The sequence below is a fragment of the Urocampus carinirostris genome, chromosome 17, assembly GCF_059441175.1.
Source record: "Urocampus carinirostris isolate Australia breed hairy pipefish chromosome 17, RoL_Ucar_1.0, whole genome shotgun sequence".
In the NCBI taxonomy this organism is placed as follows: Eukaryota; Metazoa; Chordata; class Actinopteri; order Syngnathiformes; family Syngnathidae; genus Urocampus; species Urocampus carinirostris.
Genome location: NC_142365.1, coordinates 779,039 through 802,582, shown reverse-complemented (window position 1 = coordinate 802,582; position 23,544 = coordinate 779,039). Strand labels below are relative to the sequence as shown.

The 23,544-nt window shown below is 42.9% G+C and overlaps 1 protein-coding gene across 1 annotated transcript; it reads right to left on the bottom strand.

The window, feature by feature from the left end:
• Positions 1 to 3,231: 3,231 nt before the first annotated feature.
• Positions 3,232 to 23,544, bottom strand: LOC148348865 (forkhead box protein O1-B-like). Its single transcript, XM_088320889.1, has 3 exons — positions 23,087 to 23,544; positions 7,224 to 7,415; positions 3,232 to 5,729 (listed from the first exon to the last, which is right to left on the bottom strand). The coding sequence occupies exons 1-3, from the start codon at positions 23,531 to 23,533 to the stop codon at positions 4,704 to 4,706; spliced, it is 1,665 nt and encodes a 554-aa protein (XP_088177015.1). The 5' UTR covers positions 23,534 to 23,544; the 3' UTR covers positions 3,232 to 4,703.

Genomic DNA, 23,544 nt, shown 5'->3' with positions numbered 1-23,544 from the left:
TTTTCTTTTTCGCTCGCAACTTTACTGTGCCTATGACAATAAACACTTGGAATTGGGTTGAATTTTAAAAAAAGACCCATCACAGAAACATCGATATCACTCTGAAACAAGATACTGGGAAAATATATAGCCGGAGTAGCTCACTGAAGTCGTCGCGTTCAATAATAATGTGCAACCATGGTCCTCTTATATCCGTGAGTGTAGTAAATCCAGGAGAATAAATTATTTACAAATACAGTACAGAATAGTAAAATACTGTTTTCTCTATGCCGTCAACCCAACTTGCTATTCACATTCATCTTTTTGGCCAATTGCAGGCTTTGTTTTGCCGTTCAAGCCAATGCCAGCCTGTAAATGATAAAAAGGATCCGCCTCCTTTACCTCCGAATAACTTTAGCCAATAGTGACTGATTCAAGTGATGATTGACACATTGGTTAGGAAATGAAACGCTGATAAATAAATCCCAGCATACTTGGCGTTCGGGGGAAAATCGAGTCGGCGGCTGCTCGCCTTAGTTGCAAGACTTTGCGACTTAATATTGATCCATACATAAGGCGCACTGTATTATAAGGCGCATGGTCAGCTTTTGAAAAAAGTAAAGGCTTTTAGGTGCGCCTTATAGTGCGGAAAATACGGTAGCTAAAAAATACATAGTTGCCATTATATACACAGCATGTTTGGGTAAAAATGAAAGAAACTACTTCAAATGAACACACATGTGTGCAATGCATTTCCAAACTACAGAAAAAAAGCAAAAATGACACAACTCTTAAAGGGACAGTGTGTATTTTTTGACCACTAGAGGTCGCTGTGTTTTAGAGTGTAACAGTGTGGAATAGAAAACTACGAAGACTCTTAAGTGACCGAACCACATTCTTTTTATCTTTCAGCCTTTCATGAGGTTTTTTTATTTTTCCGGTACGCGTAGCAGCAAGATGGAGGTGATTTATATGAATACCCTCTAATGCAGCGGTGTCAAACTCATTATAACTCGGGGGCCACACGATAGAACAAACGCTCTCGGGGGCCGAACTAGTAGATTAGAGAGAAATAAGAGAAGGAGAGGGAGAGAAAAAGAGAGAGTGGGACAGAGAAAGGGAGAGAAAGAAATCCAAAGAGAGAAAAGTAAATGGGAGAAGGGGAGAAAGAGAAAAGGGGAAAGCAAGAAAGACAGATAAGAAAAAAAGGAAGAGAGAGCAAAAGAAGGTAAAAAGAGGAAAAAAAGAGAAACAGAGAGAGTAAAAGAGATGGAGACGGTGAGTGAGAGAAAAGGGAGGAAGACAGTGAGAGTGAGGGAAAGAAATACAAGTACAGCGTCTGTGAGAGGCACCTGGCAACATCAAGTGGACATATTTCAACCCGCAGCTCGTTTTTCTCTTGCGCTTCCCTCAGCCTTTCAATCAATCCCTTAATTAATCCCTTAGCGGGCCTGATCCGACCCGCGGGCCGCCTGTTTGACACCCCTGCTCGTGTTAAGTCGAAAAAATGTAACTTTCTCGACCCACAAGTATTTGAAAAAAAACGCATATTTATATAATAATAGATGTATTTTCTGCTCGTTTCTTGATATTTTTTTTCATGAATTATACACTAAATAAAACACACTGTCCCTTTAAACCTTAGAAAAGTAACCTCCTGTCTAAATTGCAATTCTGATGAAAAGCATCCCTTTAAGTTCACACACAAAAAAAGACCTTTTTATCAAAACAATGCCTAACGTCCTTCGTCCTTCGTCCTGTTATCAAAATTCCCCAGCCAAAACATTCCGAATTTGGAACAGCGTGACCGGAAGCCCGCTCATTGAAAATCTTCATTGCACTCGATAAATGTAACTTGTATTTCATCGTATAAAATCCTTTATAGTAAAATGTATAAAATCCTTCCATTTGTACAAACATCTGTTTGTTTTCTAAAAAAAAAAAGCCTTTATAGACAACCCCGCCCATATGGTTGTTTTTGTCTAGACATAAAACAAATAGAACAGATTTTTAAAGCGCTATGAGGCCCACGAGTCACTACAAATTCAAATAAATAGATATGATGCCTTACTTAAAGACTGAGCATTTAGAATAGAATAGAATAGAATATACTTTTTATTGTCATTGTTAAAACATGGGTTGAATATATTGTGACAACAACATTGGACGTGGCACTCCAGGTCCACGTTTTGAGTGAGGATAAAGAAAACAGAGAGATAAAGGAACATTCCATAAACCCAATAAATGGAATACTTAACTACTTTCTTTGTAAGTAGTAATATAGTACTTTATTCTCTTGTACGTGTTAGCTATTATAGATTTATTAGAATTTAGATACTTTAATGCTGATGCGGATATCTACCGATCGAAAATTTTTGGTCAGCTACTACCAACTAATCGTTTATACTTCAAAAAGACATGTTTCTTTCACAGGAGTATGTTCAATTGTTAACGGGTGAATAATAAAGGTAAAATATTTTCTAATACATATATTGTATATAAAAAGTGTCAAGACCCGGAACAGGATCAGGACCCAAACGCGTGATGTTTCTCACACAAGTCTTCTATTTTACGGGAAATGGGGAGTCACGCCCGTTAGGCAGCAGTCTGGAATGGAATGATAGGAAGCCAGAGGCCGGCGGGATCGATACCTATTGCCCGAGCAGATATCGGACAGACGGGGTCGATACCGGACAGGATTGATATCAAAACAGGGTATCGAAATTAAACAGGACAAACAAGACAGGAAAAAAACTGGAAACCGATATTAAACAACGGGACAAACAGGATTGATATCAAAACAGTATATCGAAATTAATCAGGACAAACTAGACAGGAACGAAACTGGAAACCGATATTAAACAGGACAAAATAAATGGGAACAATACCGGACAGGAAATACCAACAGGACCGAGTCAAAACCCACGTTTTGCAGGGTAGAGTATGGTTGACGGAATTTAGTGTACATAACACTTAAAGGGAGCTGATCTAATTTTACGCCATCTTGCTGCTCAGGGTACCCGAAAACCTCAAAGGATAGGCAAAAAAAAAATGGAATAAAAATTTTACTTAAATGTCACTTCGAGTTTCCGTACTTTCAATTCTTCCTTGTGATTTTGTTTTCAGTTGCGCTACACTATACAGCGACATCTATGGGTCAAATGATACACACTGTCACTTTAAGGGAACTCAAAGGAAATAGAATTTTATGGACTACAATCAATTGTGTGTGGTATCGATATTGATGACTACTCTAAGATCACTACATTTTAGGAATATCTTACAATAGCAATTCATTGAAACAATATAAACTCAAATATGGAACATAGTCTTATTTTTTTTTCAATACATCATTTCATTTTATATATTGTTTGAAATATTTTTGTAGTTCTTCTGATACTATAGAAAATGTTTGGAAAATATAGTCAAAATATCCATGAATGTTCTGATCTATTTTATTTTTCCCAAATGGTGAAACCGAATTTGAGGTAAGATCGTCCGTAAAAAATATCCAGCCCGACTCGACCCTCGCGTATTAAAGCCGGACATAGCCCGAGCCCGACCAATCAACTGGATTTGCAGGGCCGAGTCCGAACCAAACCCGGAATTGCATTTTTTATTTGTGAGGACTCGGGAGGAGGAGAGTTGATCTATGATTCATCAAAGCCTGTCTTTTTTGAGTCAAACGAGACTGTATAAACGTTTACATTATTTTTATATTCCTGCGTCTGCAGAGGTTAAATTATGCGACAATTTTCTATCATTGACCTTCTTTTTCCAAAAGGTTGGAAGATTTTAGGGTACAGGTTGAAAATTGTGCCATAAACCACGACAGCATACTGTCCTAAAGATTCTATCGTGGCACTTTAAGAGAGACCGAGACAGAGAGACAAAGAAAACAATAATGGTCATTCAAATGCGCTTTTTTACTTAAGTATCCTCACAGTTTTAGTATATATATTTTGTTAGGAATTTAATATTCAAATGTAGCGTTTACCAAATTGTTCGAATGAGTTATCTGACTCCATGAACCAAACACAACCTACATTCTCCTAACAATGCGTGCTCATTCTTTGATGGAAAAATTAACAAGAGACCGGCATTTCCACACGGGGGAAGATTTAATTTCGTCAATAATTTAGCTAAGTGAACTCCATCGAATATATGGCCGAATTAGTGTCGCTCGAGTCTCCGTCAAGCCTCCTCTCTCGATCTTCCGCTTCCTCCTCGGCCCGCGTTTTTTCCGCAAGCTGGTGTGCCGGCGCCTCCCATGGGCGTGCCAATGAAAGCCCCCACGTGGGGTCCACCCCCTCGCCTCGACGTCTGGAGAAACTCAAAACAACACCGATCGTTTATCAAAACAATGGCTGACGTCCTTCGTCCTGTTTTTAAAATTCCCCAGACAAAACATTCCGAATTTGGAACAGCGTGACCTGAAGCCCACTCGGTGAAAATCTTCATCGCGCTCGATAAGTGTAACTTGTATTTAATCGTATAAAATCCTTTATAGTAAAATGTATAAAATCCTTCAATTGGTATAAACATCTATTTGTTTTCTAAAAAAAAGTCAGCGAGAGAGAAGCCTGTCCCGATCCAAACGTAATGATACACATCATAGGCCAGACCCCAAGCAAAATTCGGGTCGGACTTCAGATTTTACTTTTACTAACGGGATCGTTGTTAATATTTTCGGAGGCAGCATACGTTCGACGATTCAGGGCAAGCTAGCCGATCACCGAGCTGTGAGCGGTGGTCTTGGCCCTCTGAGGAAACACGGCCGCCGGCTCGAAATTGAAGTCCAGCGCCCCGTCGTCCATGAGGGTTTGGTGAAGGACGGACTCCATGTCGCATTCCAACCTGGCGATGGACATATTGTCCAGGTCGCTGGGCAAGCGTTCCTGATGCGGACGGAGCTCCCCGTAGCCGTTTCCGTACGGCCTCGTAACCTGCCGGGTGGAATGACCGGCTCGCAGATGTGTCCTCACGCCAGAAGGTCTGCTCGGAACGCTTAAAGGGATCACGTCGACTCCGTTCGAATCCCGCCAGGTCGGAGGACCCGGATCGGTTTTCGGGTTTACCGGGTGAGCAGGATGGATCGTGGCATTTCCGGCCCCTAGATGGCAGTTGTAGGCCAGGGCTGGACAATGGCCAAGGTGAGGTATCCCATGATTCTCAAAGTGGACGGTGTTCCTATCGGTTTCTTCTTCTGAGGACAACGGTTCAGTCGGACAGAACTGGTTCTCATAAGCCGAGTACTCCTTCTTGCCTTCTTGCCGTGGGACAGGGGACACGGACTTCATCCAGGCCCGAGCGTACGAGCATTTTCGAGAATCCCGTGGCAGCGGGGGGGCGCTATAAGGACCGCTCTGAAGCACGGGCAAGTCGGAGGAGTCGGAAGCCATTTGAGAGTTTTGGGGGAAAAGCAGGTTCAAGTTATCCGCCAGGTTCTCCAGGACCATCTCCGAGCCGCCCGCGTGTCCGGAGACTTCGGACAAACTGGGTAAGGGAGGAACGATCTTCCCCCCGCCGGGGTACACGAGGTGACTCTCGGCTTCCCCGTGGTCCTCTTGTTCGGGGGAGAAAGGCGAACGGCGCCCGCTGAGGGTGCTGGCGTCCGAGCCGGCCCGGGTCCGGAAGGGGCCCCAGGATTCAAAGTCCTCGTTGCTGAGGGAGCTCGGACCGGCTCTCCAAAGGCAGCGCTGGGAACCGGGGCTGCTCGCTCCGGATTCCAGGCCGTCCTGCTGAATCATCTAGAAGTTTGAAAAACAAAAAGGAGGAAAATCAATCAATCCAAATAAATCCATCACTAAATTCCCTACACCACTAAATCAATCACTGAATTGACAAATCAATAACTAATTCTCTAGATCATTGACTCAATCACTACATCACTTAATCAATCACTAAATCACTACATCATTAAACCTCTAAATGAATCACTTAATGAATGACTAAGTCAACACATCAATTACTAAATCACCCAATCACTCATCCAATTGATCACTAAATGAATAAATTCTTCCATCACCCAATCAATCAATCACTAAATCAATCAATCCATCTCGAAATCAATCAACCACTAAATCAATCATTATATCAATCACTAATCACCAAATCAATAAAAAACGGAAACAAAAAAAATATTTCACATAAGCAAAATTAGAAGGTAAAGCTTAAGGAATATTATTTTCCTAATAATACAATTATTTTTCTCATTTTTCCTTGAGTTTATTTTACCAATCACTAATTCAACCAATCAATCACTAAATCACTAAGCCATTCCCTAAATTAATGATGAAATCAATTCTAAATCAATGACCAAATCAATCAAACCCTTCATCAACCAACCAATCACCAAATCAATAAATCAATCATTAAATCAATCAGTCACTTAATTACTAAATCAACCACTCAAGTAATCACTAAATCACGACACCACTAAATCAATCACTAAATCAATGACCAAATCAATCAATCCCTTAATCAACCAACCAATCACCAAATCACTCAATCATTAAATCATCATATAATCAATCACAAAATCAATGACCAAATCAATCAAATCCCTTAATCAGCCAACCAATCATCAAATCACTCAATCACTACATTAATCACTAAATCAATCAATCTCTTAATCAACCAACCTATCACCAAATCACTCGATCACTAAATCAATCACAAAATCAATGACCAAATCAATCAATTCCTTAATCAACCAACCAATCAATCACTAAATCATCATCATATCAATCACAAAATCAATGACCAAATCAATCAATCCCTTAATCAGCCAACCAATCACCAAATCACTCGATCACTAAATCAATCACAAAATCAATGACCAAATCAATCAATTCCTTAATCAACCAACCAATCAATCACTAAATCATCATCATATCAATCACAAAATCAATGACCAAATCAATCAATCCCTTAATCAGCCAACCAATCACCAAATCACTCGATCACTAAATCAATCACCAAATCAATGACCAAATCAATCAATCCCTTAATCAACCAACCAATCACCAAATCAATCAATCAATCACTACATTAATCACTAAATCAATCAATCTCTTAATCAGCCAACGTATCACCAAATCACTCGATCACTAAATCAATCACCAAATCATTCGATCACGAAATCAATGACCAAATCGATCAATCATCAAATCAATGAGAAAATCAAGGAGCAAAGGACGGAAACCCTCCTTTCCACCCAGGGAGGGCTATAGGCACGGTACCTTTTTCTTGGCGGCCCTGCCCCGACTCTTGGCCAACTTGCCGCCGTCGTCCATGGAGGCGGCCCTGCGTCGGGGCGACTTGCCGTTCTTGCCCCCCTCCGGGTTGAGCATCCACCAGGAACTCTTCCCCGTCCCTTCGTTCTGGAGACGCACGAAGCGACTGTGGAGAGAGAGGTTGTGCCGGATGGAGTTCTGCAAGGGGGGGGGGCAAGGTCCAAGACCGTTACTTTTACTTTTTCTTATCGTCTCCATAGTTGATATTTATCCCTTTTTTTAGGATGAAACCATTACTTTCCTCACTATAATTCCCGTCTATTTAAGCTCAGTGCTCTCACTCTTTGTCAGTCCGTCAACGAACCTCTGCCCCGCAAGACCTGGGTTTCGAGTTGTGTTTGTATTCCCTGTCGAGTATTGTTCCCGTTTATTTTCGTCCTGTTCAATATCGGTGTCTAGTTTCGTTCCCGTCTATTTTTGTCCTGTTGATTATTCTCTCCGGTTTTCCTTCCCGTCTAGTTTGTCCTGTTTTATTTCGATATCCTGTTTCATTATCAACCCTGTCTGTCCTGTCCGGTAAAAGATTGGTTATCCCTGCTGTAACAGCTGGGTGGATCCCTCAAGCACACGGGTGGTAGGGCCACCACTTCCTGTGGTGTGCCTTAGGCAAGTACAGCCTGGTGGCGCCCATCCCTCTCCAGTCCAAAAGATTGGTGACCCCTGCTGTAACAGGTGGATGGATCCCTCAAGCACACAGGTGGTAGGGCCACCACTTCCTATGGTGTGTCTTGGGCAAATACAGCCCGGTGGTGCCCATCCTTCTCCAGCCCAAAAGATTGGAGACCCCTGCTGTAACAGCTGGGTGGATCCTTTAAGCACACGGGTGGTAGGGCCACCACTTCCTGTGGTGTGCCTTAGGCAAATGCAGCCTGGTGGTCCCCATCCCTCTCCAGGCCAACATAGAGCCTGATATAATCGTCAAAACAGTGAAGTAACTATGCACAATAAAAGTAGATAGATAGATAGTTTATTCCTTGTTAAAAAATAAAATAATAAAATAAAAAACATGGAATACAATGGCGGGTCATGTGGGCCTCCACTCCCCCGGGTGGAGTTAAAGAGCCTCATGGCATGAGGAAGAAGTCATCTGATAACTAAGCAGCAGTACTGAAGCAACACATGGCTACCCTAAAACTTCATTTAGTGAGGGAATTTCCGGACAAGAATAGCATGCGGGTCTAAAACGGGAGGCGACGGGGCCTCCTATTCTAATCCGGCGAGACGCGGAGAAAGGACTTGTGGCGTGAAAGTCACGTGCGGACGATTGTCCTCTCTGGAGCAAAACACCGCAACGCTGCTCTGCTGGAGAGAAGACAAAAGTGGGGAAGTTCCCCTCGCTATCTGACAAAAGCACTTTTTGCCAGATGTCCTCAACCGCAGGGTTCATCCAGTATGAGCATCGCGTTCGCCGCCTTCGTCTTCCTGCCGTCGCAAAGAAATTTCAAGGTTCTTGTTCCCGTCACCTTATTCATAACCGAATTGAAGCACTTTTTAAGCACTTTCCAGGACAAGTTTTTCATTTTTTCCAGTACATTCAAAGGAAGGAATCCATCGCCGACCATGCTGTACTATCATTTAAAACTGTCAGGAACCGGAACAGGATCAGGACCCAGAAGAAGTCTGGCGTGGGAAGACAGAACGCCGAGGCTGACAAGATCGATTCCAATTGCCAGATTTGATATCGGACAGATGGGGTCCATACCGGACAAGACGTGACAGACAGGATAGATCATGAATCGGGATATCGAAAATAAACAAGAGAAACTAAACCGAGAGAATAATAAGCAGGACAAAAATAGACAAGAACAATACCAAACAGAACAGGACAGACAGGATGGATAATGAATCAGGATATCGAAAATAAACAGGACCAACTAGACAGGAGCGAGAACTGGAGAAAATAATAAACAGGACAAAAATAGACTGAAACGAATATTAAACAGGAAAAATATAAACAGGAACCAGGACAGGAAATACCAACAGGAAAACAGGACCGAGTCAAAACCCACGTCTTGCGAAGCAGAGGTTTGTTGGCGGACTGACAAAGGAAGAGTGAGAGCACTGAGTTTAAAATAGACAGGAAGCCAATCTCTCTCTCTCTCTCGATGTTTGTTCTATCGTGTGGCCCCCGAGTTCAAATGAGTTTGACACCCCGGCTTTAAGGTGTGGCTCATATTTTCTATGTGATTAAGCATAGTCAAAACCCATGTCTTGCGGGGCAGAGGTTCGTTGACGGACTGACAAAGGGTGAGTGATGACACTGAGCTTAAATAGAAGGGAAACCAATCCGCCAACAAGCCGCAGCTGGCGCCACACGGGCGGGGCCAATTGGGCGCCATGGCAACCATGACTAAAAAAAACCTTATTTGAATCCCAACACCTAACCTAAGAAACATGGCACGAATTTCAAGCAATTACAGCCCTTTTTCAAATCTTAAAAACACAACATTCAATTTCAAGCCGCACATTCCTGTTTTTAACGTCTGTTAAAAAACGAAAAAAAATTATCAAAATAAGAATCCGAAGAAAATGACTTTTCTTTTTCCGACCATGTTTTATGAAAAACCAGAATCTAATGTCTCGCTAGCCGGTCTATTGACTTTCTAGCACCGTCCTCGCTCCAAAAAAGAGGAGGGAGCCGGCTCCTCCAGGAGATGTTGTCGCTACGCTGCAGGCGCTCAATGACTTCATCGCGCGCTCAACTCCGACGAGCAAACGGGTCGGAGGCTCCTTTGTAATCTTCAACTTTCCCATGACGCTTGAATGCAACACGGCCTGAACATGCGGGAATGAAACCACACGAAATGAGCTGTCCATCCGTGTGTTTCCATTAAAAACGGAGGTGGGTCGTCAAGAGTTACATTTACTCGAGTAAGTTGTGGGACAAGATACTTTCTACTCAAGAAATTGTACTCTTACTCTGCTACATGATGCTACATTGAAGCCGTTACTAAGTAACTTAAATCCTTGGCATGTAAATACAGTTGTCCAGTTCAAAACACCAGTTAGGGGCCCTCTGATGGTGGGAGGTATGCCAGACCCCAACAACATTCAATAACTACATTGTTGTTGTAGTCCAAGTCCTTGGCTTGTTTTTTTTTTGTCACCGGCGTTCACCACTGTGGGGCACAAGCCCCGCCTCTTTTAAAGGAGCAGCGTCTCTGCCTGGCTCGTCACATTGAAAAAATATTCATCAATTATATCGAAGTCATGGCCATCACCATCAGGTGCTCCGTGGATTATTATGGGGTTCGGGAAGTGACCGAGGTGGTGTCGGAAGAGAAAGCGATAGCGTGGCTGCAGGTCCGGCCTACTGCTACGTCTATGCTAAGTAACGACCCTCACAAGATGTGCAGCCTGTATCTCCCCAACACCAGATCCATTACCCATTAAATGGATGACCAGGACTTACATCTCTAGTGAAATTCCTAGATTTGGGACTCTTCTATTTTATTCATCAATGATACCTCGATCAATCTTGCACCAAAAAAAGAAGCCCTCTAATTTTGTTTCACATCTGTATAATGACAATGAAGACCACACATTCAACTGCAATTATGTCTCTCTCTCTCTCTCTCATGCTCTCTCTCTCTCTCTCTTCCTTTCTCTAACTCTGTCTTTTTCTTCTCCTGTTATTTCTCTCTTTTTCACTCTCTGTCTCTATTTCTTCTCTGTTTCTCTCCCTCTCTATCTCTGTCTATCTCTCTTTCTTTCCGTCTCTCTTTTTTCTCTTTCTTTCTCAGTGTCTTCTGCTCTCCTGTTGTTTTTTTACTCTGTCTCTTTCAATATTTTTCTCTATATATCCCTTTTTCTCTCTATCTCACACTCTCTCCTCCCCTCTCTGTTTATCAAGTTCTCTCTCTTTCTTTTTTATCTCTTTTCCTTTTTTTCACGACCAGTCTCTCTCCCTTCTCTCTCTGTTTTTCTCTAATTCTCCAGCTTTCTTTCTGTATCGCCTTTTCCCTGTCTTTCTGTTTCTCTTTCTTTGTCTCTCTCTCAGTCCATCACCCTTTTTCTTTCTATCTCTCTTTTTTTCTCTTTCTTTCTCGATGTCTTCTGCTCTCCTCCTGTTATATTTTTTACTCTCTCTTTCACTAATTTTCTCTCTATAAATCCATTTTTCTCTCTATCTCGCACTCTCTCCTTCCCTCTCTGTTTCTCAAGTTCTCTCTTTCTTTTTTATCTCTTTCTCTCTAACTTTTTATTTCTCTTTCTCCTTTTTTCATGACCAGTCTCTTTCTCTTCTTTCTGTTTTTCTCTATTTATCTATCTTTCTTTCTATATCGCTTTCTCCCTGTCTTGTTATTTCTCTTTCTCTTTCTTTTTTCATGACCTGTCTCTTTCTCTTTTCTCTCTCCGTTTTTCTGTATTCCTCTGTCTTTCTTTTTATATCACTTTCTACCTGTCTTTCTATTTATCTTTCTCTCTCTCTCTGTCTATCTCTCTTTCTCTTTCATCTCTTTTTTTCCTTCTTTCTCGATCTCTTCTGCTCTCCTCCTGTTATTTTTTTTACCCTGTCTCTTTCACTATTTTTCTCTCTATATATCCCTTTTTCTCTCCATCTCACACTCTCTCCTTCCCTCTGTGTTTCTCGTGTTCTCTCTCTTTCTTTATCTCTTTCTCCCTGTCTTGTTATTTCTCTCTTTCTTTTTTCAATTTCTGTCTCTTTCTCTCTGTGTTTCCCTAGTTCTCTCTTTCTTTCTTTATCACTTCCCCCCTGTCTTTGTATTTCTCTCTCTCTCTCTTTCTCTCCCCGCCTCTCTCACTCTCTCTAAATGTGAAAACAGAGGGATCTCTGTGTACATATATATATGTATTGGACAATTTTCTGCAGGAGACGAGACAAGGTCTCACGGCCCGCTTTTGTGCCCTTGCACACGGGTTGAGAAACAGTAGACGAGCGTCTCCGGCCCACAAGCGCTTTCAACAAAAGACGAGGGACGGCGAGACGCATTCTCTGGGAGATAATCCGGCTGCGAGACGGGCCTCTCGCCTCCAGACGGACTCCGCAAAAAAAGTGGCCCCGGCTTCGCTAATTCGGTGCTCTCACTCTTCTTTTGTCAGTCGGTCAACAAACCTTGCCTTCATGTTGGTTTTAGATCAGGGGATAGTGTCATAATAGTCTGTGGTTTGCAATCTGTGGTCTGCGCAGCCCTTTGAGACTCCTTGTGATTAAGATTGTCAAGATTAAACATGACTTCACTTGAGGTTTTTGAGTTTTCCCTTGCCCTAATGTCGGTTTTAGATCAGGGGATGGTGTTCTAATAGTCTGTAGTGTGCAATAGTCTTTGATCTGCGCAGCCCTTTGAGACTCTTTGTGATAAGGGTGGGGGCAAATAAACATGACTTGACTTGAGGTTTTTGAGTTTTTCCTTGCCCTCATGTAGGTTTTAGATCAGGGGACAGTGTCATAATAGTCTGGGGTTTGCAATAATCTGTGGTCTGTGCAGCCCTTTGAGACTGTCCCTTCTCAAGGTTTCTTCATTTTCCTCATGTTGAGGTTTTTGAGTTTTCCCTTGCCCTCATGTAGGTTTTAGATCAGGGGATGGATATCTATCTATCTATCTATCTATCTATCTATCTATCTATCTATCTATCTACAAATCTATCTACAAAGCCTTCTGATTCTCGGTCACTAAATTCTAAAGCAAGATTGATCTTTTGATCCCGTTTTGTTTCATTCAGGCGCAATTCTTTGGAATCGGGTTCTTTAGGGATCCGACCGTCGGCTAGCAAGGCGGGCTGGCGGACAATGCGGCCGTCGGAGAACATGCCAGAGATTCCACAAGCTGGCACGTGGGCAGACAGGAGACCGCCTGCAGGCCTGGAGGTCAGCTGAGTGTGTCCCAGCTTCCCTCAAGCCAGAATTCTTCTTAAGAAGAAGAAGAAAAAAAGCAGAAAATCCCCAGCCTCGAAACTCCCTTTCTTCGCTTTCAACTCTCAGCGGGCCTCCTGAGTTCCCAGGAGGGCCTCTTCTCATTCAAACGTCTCCAGACGATCGGCTGACGGAGATTCAACCCGCCGCTCCGTCTCTCGCTGCTCGCGGGCACGCCGTCCCCGAATGTCCCGGCTCCGAAAACGGAACGTTGGAGAAAACCTTTTCGAAACCTGGCTCAAAAGGTCGAATCCCCGGGCTGAATGAGTCCTGTTTTCGAAATGATTTTTAACTTTGTATTTGGAAAAGATTTTTAAAAAATACACCAAAAACAAGTCAAGTCATGTTTATTTGTTTGTCCCTTAATCACAGCGCAGACCACAGATTACTACAAACCACAGACTATTATGACAGCATCCCCTGATCTAAAACCGACATGAGGGCAAGGGAAAACTCAAAAACCTCAACATGAGGAAAATGAAAAAACTTTGAGAAGGAACAGTCTCAAAGTGCTGCACAAACCACAGACTATTGCAAACTACAGACTATTATGACAGCATCCCCTGATCTAAAACCGACATGAAGGCAAGGAAAATCTCAAAAACCTCAACATGAGGAAAATGAAAAAACCTTGAGAAGGGACCACAGTAAAGATTATTTTAAGATTAAACTCAACTCTTCCAAGACAAAAAGTGAAAAAGGTTGTCAAATCCCTCACACCACATCAGCTTTGCACCCCCGAATGTCTGGGACAGAAAAAAAGTTATTTTTTACAAATTAGTTTTATAAATGATCATTTTCGTCCATCCATCCATCCATGATCTGCACCACTTATCCTCATTAGGGTCGCGGGGGTGCTGGAGCCCATCCCAGCTGTCTTCGGGCAGTGGGCAGGGGACACCCTCAACTGGTTGCTAGCTAGTCACAGGGCGCACAGGGACAGACAATTCATTGGAAACCGGAGTACCCGGAGGAAACCCACACAGGCACGGGGAGAACATGCAAACTCCACACATGAGGTTCGATCTCATGACTTCAGAACTGTGCCGCACACGCACTAACCACTGCATCACCGTGCTGCCCTGATCATTTTCATGTTAGTTTTTATTTTAAATTCTCTTTTCTTGAAAAGTTTATTCTTTTCCTATTTTGGTTAAGAAACCATACCTAGTAGAATATAGTTTACATTTTAAAAAATGAATAAAACATTTTTATCAACTTAAAGTAGACTACATTTTGGTATCTTGCAAAAAATAATAAATAGATACATGTTTATTTGTCCTATTCTATTTAAAAACTTTTAAAAAACCCTTTTTAAATTGAGAGAGAGAGAGAGAGAGAGAGATTGAAACAGCTAAAGAGAGAGAGAGAGAAACAGATAAAGACAGAAAGAGAGAGAGTTAGAGAGAGAGAGAGAGAGAGAGAGACAGAGCGAGAGATAATTAGTGAGAGAGAGAGAGAATTAGAGAGAGAGAGAGAGAGAGAGTTAGAGATGGAGAGAGATAGAACCAGCTAAAGACAGAAAGAGAGCGAGAGAGAAATAGAAACAGCTAAAGAGAGAGAGAGAGAGACGCAGAGAGAGACAGAGAGAGATGGAACCATCTAAAGACAGAAAGGGAGAGAGAGAGAGAGAAACAGATAAAGACAGAAAGAGAGAGAGAGAGAAACAGATAAAGACAGATAAAAACAGAATGAGAGAGAGAGTTAGAGAGAGAGAGACAGAGAAAGAGAGACAGAGAAAGAGAGAGGGAGAGATAGAACCAACTAAAGACAGAAAGAGAGCGAGAGAGAGAGAGTTAGAGAGACGGTTAGAGAGAGAGAGACAGAGAGAGAGAGAGAGAAACAGCTAAAGAGAGAGAGAGAGAGTATAGTTACGTGCTAATAAATAATGCTAAATAAAAAATACACATTCATCCTATTCTACATTTCTTAAAAATATAAGTTTGGAATTTGAACAAAATAACTCAATAAAAATGGAAAAACAAATCAATTCTTTTTTCGAATCAAATCTCAAATAGGCGATCATTTCTGGAAAAATATGCTAACCTAATAACAGTCATGCTTGATCAAAAAGAAATACATTTTATATAAAAAAGTAATCTTAAGTTATTTCAAACTTAAATGAATAATTAAGTCAACCAGTTCCGCTGAGATGGGCTCCAGCACCCCCGCGGCCCTTCTGAGGATAAGCCTCTGCAGATAACGAATGGATGGTATGATTGAATCATTATTTGAAATAAGCACAATTTCAAATAAGTGAAAAAAAGGTTCAAATGAAAAAAATCTTGAAGAAATACATCATTATTTTTTATATTTAAAAAAAATATATTTTCAGAAATAAATATATAAAAATATATAATTGATTTTTATTTAGAGGTGGGGGGAGGGGGTTAAAATGGGCAACAGTTACTTCCCCCCCCCAAAAAAAAATCTGGCTCAAAATGAAAAACAATGCCGATAATAATGGTGTGCAACAACATGAACCCCCCCCCATTTATTCAAGCATTTGTCGGGGTGGACCCCGCCCCAGTTTCAGCCCACCCGAGACACTCGTGAGGGGAGTTGCCGTGGAAAACGGATGGATGGATAAACTCTATGCCGGGAGGTCTCGGGGGGGGGTGTCCCCGTCCTCTTATTGGAGGAAAAAATAGCTGGACTAACATTGTCCTTTTCTTTAATATAGGGTCATAAAAAGACTATATCATGGCAGTCGCTCAGTGACGCATGAACATTAAAAAAACTTTGCTTTTTTACAAAATTCTTAAAAAAATAGATTTCGAATTTATATTATACCTAAAGGAATGAATAACAGATTTTATGAAGTAGGCAACATTTTGTTATAATGCCAAAAATCATGCTTCATAAATAAACACATGTTTATGTCGCATATTCTCCTAAAATCCTAAAAACATATATTTAATAAATAACCTAACCTAATAATGTCACGGTTGCCATGGCGCGGAATTTGCCCCGCCCGTGTGGCACCAGCTGCAGCTCGTTGACAGATTGACTTTCCGTCTATTTAGGCTCAGTGCTCTCACTCTTCCTTTGTCAGTCCGTCAATGAACCTCTGCCCCACAAAATGTGGGTTTTAAATCGGTCCTGTTTCCTGTTGGTGTTTCCTGTCCGGTGCTGTTCCCTTTTATTTTGTCCGGTTTAATATCGGTTTCCAGTTTCGTTCCCGTCTAGTTTGTCCTGTTTAACTTTGATACCCTGTTTTGATATCAATCCTGTCTTTCCCGTTGTTTAATATCGGTTTCCAGTTTCATTCCCGTCTAGTTTGTCCTATTTAATTTCGATATCCCGTTTCGATATCAATCCTGTCTGTCCTGTCCTGTCCGGTATAGACCCCATCTGTCCGATATCTGCTCGGGCAATTGGAATCGATCTTGTTGGCCTCTGGCTTCCTGTCACTCTACACCAGACCGCTGCCTAACGTGCATGACTCCCCATTTCCTGTAAAATAAAAGGCTTGTGTGAGAAACATCACGCATTTGGGTCCTGATCCGGTTCCGGTTTTTGACAGTTAAGTCATTTTGTTGCAAACTTTTTGGTTGACAATTGAACACTTTAACATAGTATTGGTTTTATTTACTGTTCTACTGCTGCTCATGAGCCTGTTCTTGGTTTACCAGAATGAAAAATGTTTACTTCATTTTGATGTATTATTCATTTGCTTCTTCCTAAAAAAAATTGTATTCATGGATCTATGTCAGGCAGCACGGCGGCGCGGTGGTTAGTGCATGTGCGGCACGGTTCTGAGGTCATGGGTTCAAATCCAGCTACCAACCTTACTGTGCGGAGTTTGCATGTTCTCCCCGGGCACTCCGGTTTCCTCCCACATTCCGAAAACATGTCAGGTGAATTGGTCGGTCCAAATTGTCCCTGGGTGTGCGTCTATCCCTGTGTGCCCTGCGATTGGCTGAACAAGCAGTTGAGGGTGTCCCCTGCCCACTGCCCAAAGATAGCTGGGATGGGCTCCAGCACCCCCGCGACCCTACTGAGGATAAGCGGAGCAGATCATGGATTTATGTCTTTACTGACTGAGTATTGTACCTCATTGGTTTTGGAAAGGACATTTTCATTTAATGTACGAATCCATAGTATGTTCAATAATAGAATTTTTCTCGTGTTTACGCATGATGAAATGAAATGAAATGATTTCTATTGCGCTTTTCAAGTCAATGACTTCCCAAAGTCCACATTTCCCAATAGTGGCCGTGCAGCCATTTAAGGCGCTAACTTGCTTATTGGGGGTATTAGGGGTTCAGTGTCTTACCCAAGGACACTTCCACATGTAACACAGACGAGCCGGGATTCGAACTGGGATCCCTTGATCTCAAGACGAGCGCTCTACCTCCTGAGCTACTGCCGCCCTCGTCAGCCTCTGGCTTCCAATCAATTTCATGCTAAAATTGAGAAAAAGTATCTGATTTTTCAATATATCTGTTCAATAGTCTGTGACGCGTCGACTATCAAAACAGTTGTTTGTTGCGGCCCAAATTGGAACATGTTTGGAAAGGGCTCCGAGTTCATAAAACGTCTCCGGGTTCCCCCTCCCCTTTTTCCAAAGCTCCTGTTTTGCCAGGCGGGGAAGTTAACGCACGCCACTGTTTTCCATCCACTTGCCAGGAAATGCGTCAGACTTCATTGTAGGAGAGGGAAAAGCGGGATAGGGGAGGGAGACCTCTCCTGCTTTTTCAACAGGAAAGTCTAAAAATAACCCTTAAGCGCAATGCCTCGGCCCTTGAGCAGGACACAATGGCGCGCTTCGGACGAGAGCCGTCCACCTGAAATGAAACCCGATGGTGTTACGCCACAGGTGTCAAAGAGGCGCCCCGCGGGCCGGATCGGGCCCGCTAAGGGATTGAATCCGGCCCGCGAGACAACACTCAGAGAAGCGCAAGAGAAAAACAAGCTGCAGGTTGAAGTATGTCAACGTGATGTTGCCAAAGCCAGGTGCCTCGAGCAAAGACACTGTACTTGGATTTATTCCTCTCTCTTTCTTTTCCAGGCCTTTTCTCCCACTCTGTCTCTGTCACTCTCTGTGTTTTTCTTTTTCTCTTCCTTTGTTGCTCTTTGTCTCTTTCTCTCTCTGTGTCTTTTAACCTCTTTTGCTCTCACTTCCTTTTTTCCTTTTCTCTCTTTTCTCTTTCTCTCTTCATACCCATCCCGCTTTATTTTCTCTTCTTCTGTCTTTCTATTTCTCTTTGGATTTTTTTTCTTGGGGCGGCAGTAGCTCAGGAGGTAGAGCGCTCGTCTTGGGATCAAGGGGTCCCAGTTCGAATCCCAGTTCGAGTCCCGGCTCGTCCGTGTTGTATGTCTAAGTGTCCTTGGGTAAGACACTGAACCCCTAATAGCCCCAATAAGCAGGTTAGCGCCTTACATGGCTACAATACAAGGCCGCTATTGGGAAATGTGAAGCACATTGTAAAGCGCTTTGGGAAGTCATTGACTTGGAAAGCGCTATAGAAATGCAGATCATTTCATTTCATTTCATTCTTCCTCTCCCTTTCTTTTCCCCCTCTCTCACGACTTTTTATCTTTTGTTTCTCACGCTCTCTCCCGCTCTCTCTCTTTTTTTTTCTTTGTCCTGCCCTCTTTCCTTTTCCCTCCCTTTTTCTCTTATTTCTTTATCTCTTTTTCTTTTTCTTGAATCTACTCGTCCGGCCCCCGACAGAATGTTTGTTCTATCGTGTGGCCCCCCAGTTAAAATGAGTTTGACACCCCTGCTTTACAGCAATGATATTGCCAGACCAATGTTGTACAACAACTTTTCACGGAATTGCGTGGGGTGCAGCATGTTAAAACATAAGGCTGCAATTGTGACTTTTAGCCAGGAGATGGCGGCAGGGTAACACATCATTTTCTGAGACACGGCTGAATAAACCAGAAGTGTCCAGTGTACGGCCCGCGGGCCAACTGCGGCCCGCAGATCCGTTTTTATTGGCCAGCAGCAAATTCTGAAGTTGAATATGGCCCGCACATGGCGCTTGGGCGCTTGCACTTCTCAGTTTTAACACTAGATGGAGCCAGTAACGGTGCTTCTCCACCCGATGCATTTGAGATCCCCTGAATTGGAAAACATGGGAATTGTGTTTTCTTTGTTTATTTCATAAACCTTCTTGTCATTCATTTGAACTGGCATTGAAATTCAAAGTATATTACTCTATAACTTATTCTGACACAAAATAGATTGATTGTGAATTCTAAACCCTATCAGTGCAGAAAAACGTCCATTTTGCGACTAAAAATAGGTTAACAACGAAATTAGAGTCGATGACCGGCTATCAAACTGAAAAATAAATTTAAAAAACCTAGAACAAGTCCAGTAGCTTTTCTTTCCTTTTGAGCTACACTTTATTCCAGACTGTATCGCTATATACAAAAAATGTCATCAATATTTTTTTCTCCTCCTGGCCTGTTCAAAAAATCTTTAAGCCAATGCGGCCCGCCACTCAAAAAGTTTGCCCACCCCTAGAATAAACTCTTCTTTATTATATTTTTGGGCGTTTGTTCTTTACCGAACTGGCCCGATAAACGTAAAATAAAAGCAGATCGGTGCATTCGTGTCATGATGTGACACAGCTGTGCTCGCTCAACTGCCGCAGGTTCTGATTGGCTCCCTGTCAGTATTTGAACCCAGTCCTCTCAATCCCCTGTTGTCAGTCCGTCTGTGAATCTCTGTTTTTACACAGCAAGCCCTATTTCGACCCTGACTCCTGTTTTTGCTCCCGTTTGTCTCCCGCTACGACCTGTTTCGATCTCGACCACGTCTGCTCTCCCGTCCCGGCTTACGACTCGTTTCCGACCCCGACCACATTTTTGCTCTCCCAGTCCCGGCTACCGACCAGTTTTCTCGTCCCTGACACCGCCATCGCTCGCTACAGAAGATCCACTTCCGTACGAGTGCGAACACCGGATCGTGGGCGCACCCCTTCCTTGTTCCTTCAGTAAAACTTGTGGTAAACGTGAGTGGGTCCTGTTTCCGTTCTGGGGCTTCTTGAACTCGGTCTGTCATTGTTTGCACATACCTAATAGAGAAAATATTTAACTTTTCACTTTTAAAGGACACATCAAACGACGCACCCCACCTTTAAGGTACTAAGTGGCTCATAAATCACATGATACAACGAATCGCTGATCTAGTTAGTTGCCAACGCTTTTAACAATCAATTTCAATGGATTTCATCGATTAGTTGTTGCGGCCCTACATCACATTCATATTCATTTCCAAATATGATAGTATTTTTTAATCAATACACGTTTATGAGAGTGACAGGAACAATTTAGCCCTGGTGGCCCACCAGAATCTTCCTATTCATGCTAACCTTGACATGGGTTGGCCAAATAATGCTAATGTTTGAGCAGTGAGCAGCTTAGTGGGGCAAAAAAAACGAGACGGGTCGGTTCCCGTTTGCCGGCGTCCGATTGATAAACAAGAGACGAGGGAGCGAGGCAACGGAGCGCGTCCTCTTTCTGAGCCTGAACATCCGCCGAGGAAGCCGGAGAAGACGAGCCCACGAGGATGTGAGCGCAACCTTCAGGAATGTCGGATGGTTGACGTCCTTCCCGGCGTTCCCGTCTGCCGGCTCCTTTCCTTCCCCCTTCACCGAAAACCCATTCAACTCCTGGTGTCTACTCCTGACATGAAGTTACGGAAAACCCATTTTATAGGCAATTCTAGGCAGAGAATGTGGTTGTTTTTTTCATAAGAGGGGCAAACAATGGAAACTCCATTCGATATGAAAGGCATTTCCTGAAAGTGACAGGTTCCGGGAAGTGACAAAATTTGAACGGGGGACATTGTTAGTCACTTTTTCTGTTAACCTGATGCTCAGTTTGAGAGTTTCAGGGAAATTACAATTCATTATTTACTCCCCGCACGGGAAAACGAGTTGAAAAGATGCCCAAACACATAGTCTGAATCAGGGGTTGTGAACCTATGGCTCGCGAGTCGTGTATGGCTCTTTTCATGAAAACAGAGATCATATTTGACCAAAGCACATTTCTGTGCGACGATCCAACGTCATTCGGTTAGACCATAGTATATATATTGGACATTCTATATCCGATCCCGCACCTTCAGATATTTCTATTCCCTCCATCTCACTATGCCTTCCCTTAAGCTCCATGGGCCGCAGAGCTTTCAGCCGCTCTGCCCCCCAGCTCTGGAACTCATTTCCGCCCGACCTCCGCCATCCTGTCCACCTTCAAATCCAGACTCCACCTCTTCAGACTTGCCTTTTCATGATCATCTGCCTCTCGTACCGCCTTCTTTTAACTCTACTGTGTTTTCATTTGCTATGTATTACTAGTTTTTTATGTTCTTGCTTTGTTGTTGTTAGTTACTCTTTGTACAGCAGGGTTGGGTGTCGTACAGTCAGGGTGTCACAACAACTGTTTTGGCATTACGTTCCTAAGAAATCCTTTAATTGAAACTTATTAGAGTATGTATGTCCCCCGTTTATGATAAAACCCACCGAAAACACTCCAAACCACCAAAAACGCCAAAAAAACACTCAAAGCAATTTGATTGGGTGAGCTGTAGGTGGGTGGAGCTCTGCATACAACGCAAATCACTCCCTTCGCGCTCTCGCCCAGTGCAGTCTGCGCCGAAGGTAAAATGACAATATCCTTAACCTTTGCTGCATTTTGTGACATTTTAACTTTGCTTGCATCTTGTTTTGAACTCTGTATTTTAGACAAAAATGACGGTCAAAATGAGCCTTGGCACTCTTCAGTAATTGAGGGAGGGGGACACTTTTTAAGCAGTATATTTATATTGATATGGGACACCGCTCTGGCATTATTCTTATATGATCTAATATATAAAAGTAAAATTGTATTTATGTATTTATTTTTTACTGCATTTAGACCCAAAATGGACAGTTTCAAACCCTTTTAGGACGAAATTTGTATAACCGTGGATGTCTATTTTTGGGTTAATTCCATGCTTGAACTGGGAGTCAGCAACATGTGGCTCTAGAGACCTGTTTGGGTCTTTAATGCACCCCTAGTGGTTCCCAGGTGCTTTGTCAAAAATGTTAGGAAATGTAAAAGAATAGGGAGGGAAATACCGTTTTTTAAAGTATGGTTTCTGTTGGAGGAAAAACACAAACCAAAATATTTTTTTCCAATACTGTAAAAATGTTTCAATGAAATGTTTAACAATTAGTAGATTTGATTAGTTTTGATAACTGCAAAAGTGTTGAGTTGAAAAGGTAAACCACATAGTACAAATGTTGGGTTATGATTTATGTTCTGCAACATCGAATCCCAACAGTTTTATTGTGCTCAGTTCGATAAATAACATGCTAATTCTAACGAATACTAAAGAACTAATGCAGTGAAGTATTTGGTAGCATTGATCTGGTTAATGTACTGTAATGCAGTAATCCTTGGAGCGGTCTAATGTTTCACTATATTCCAGCAGCTCGCCCCAATAATAACAGTACCATTAGTGAGAATGACAATAATTATATAAGCCCAAATTAACTGTGTTGTCAGTAGATTACTAGGGAACTAGATAACATAGGAAAAGGTATTGGAGAAAAGGTGTTGTTTTGGCTGAACTTTTTCCCATAATGGCCCTTACCAACGTTAGCCAAAGTGGCATTAATAAACAGGGTGATTATAAGTCATCACCGGTCCTTGTAGCCCATGAATTAGGATTCAGAGCTGAGGCAATTTGGGTTGGATACCCATTGCATCCATCACAGAGTCATTCTGGTCATATTTGACGACTGATTGATGAATGCTCAATTTTGATGACACGAAATACATACAATACAGTACAAAACATGAAAGGCAAATCTATTTGATGCATTGAAGTGATACTTATATATGCACACAAAGAACCCGAAATGAATAAATGAATGAAACGATGCTTGCGATCGCATCCTTGTCTCAAAGATCTCCTGCAGACTCTTACCTTCCAGCCGGCAGAGCTGTTGCTGTCCCCCTTGTCCTTGAAATAAGGGACGCTCTTCACCATCCAGTCGTAAATCTGAGACAGGGTCAGTCTCTTGTCGGGTGAGCTGTCGATGGCCCTGGTGATCAGGTCGGCGTAGGACATGTTACCCCAGGCGTTGCGGCGGGACGAGCTGCTCTTCCTCGAGGGAGGGACCGCCTGCGGTTGGGGGGACACGACCTGCTGCTGCTGCCGCTGCGGGAGACGCAGGTGGAGGTGCGCACCGGACGAAAGGTGCACGAGCTCCGGGGCCGCCTCGTAGTCCACCTCCAAGAGGAGCAGGGCGCCGTGCGGAGACGCTTGCACCGAAGGGGAGGACGCGGAGGAGCCTGCGGGGTCCGTGAACTCCGGCAGCGGCCAGGTGCAGGAGCGCGGCCGGCCGAGAGGCTCCAAGTCCGGGTCAGCCATGTCGCGGTCGG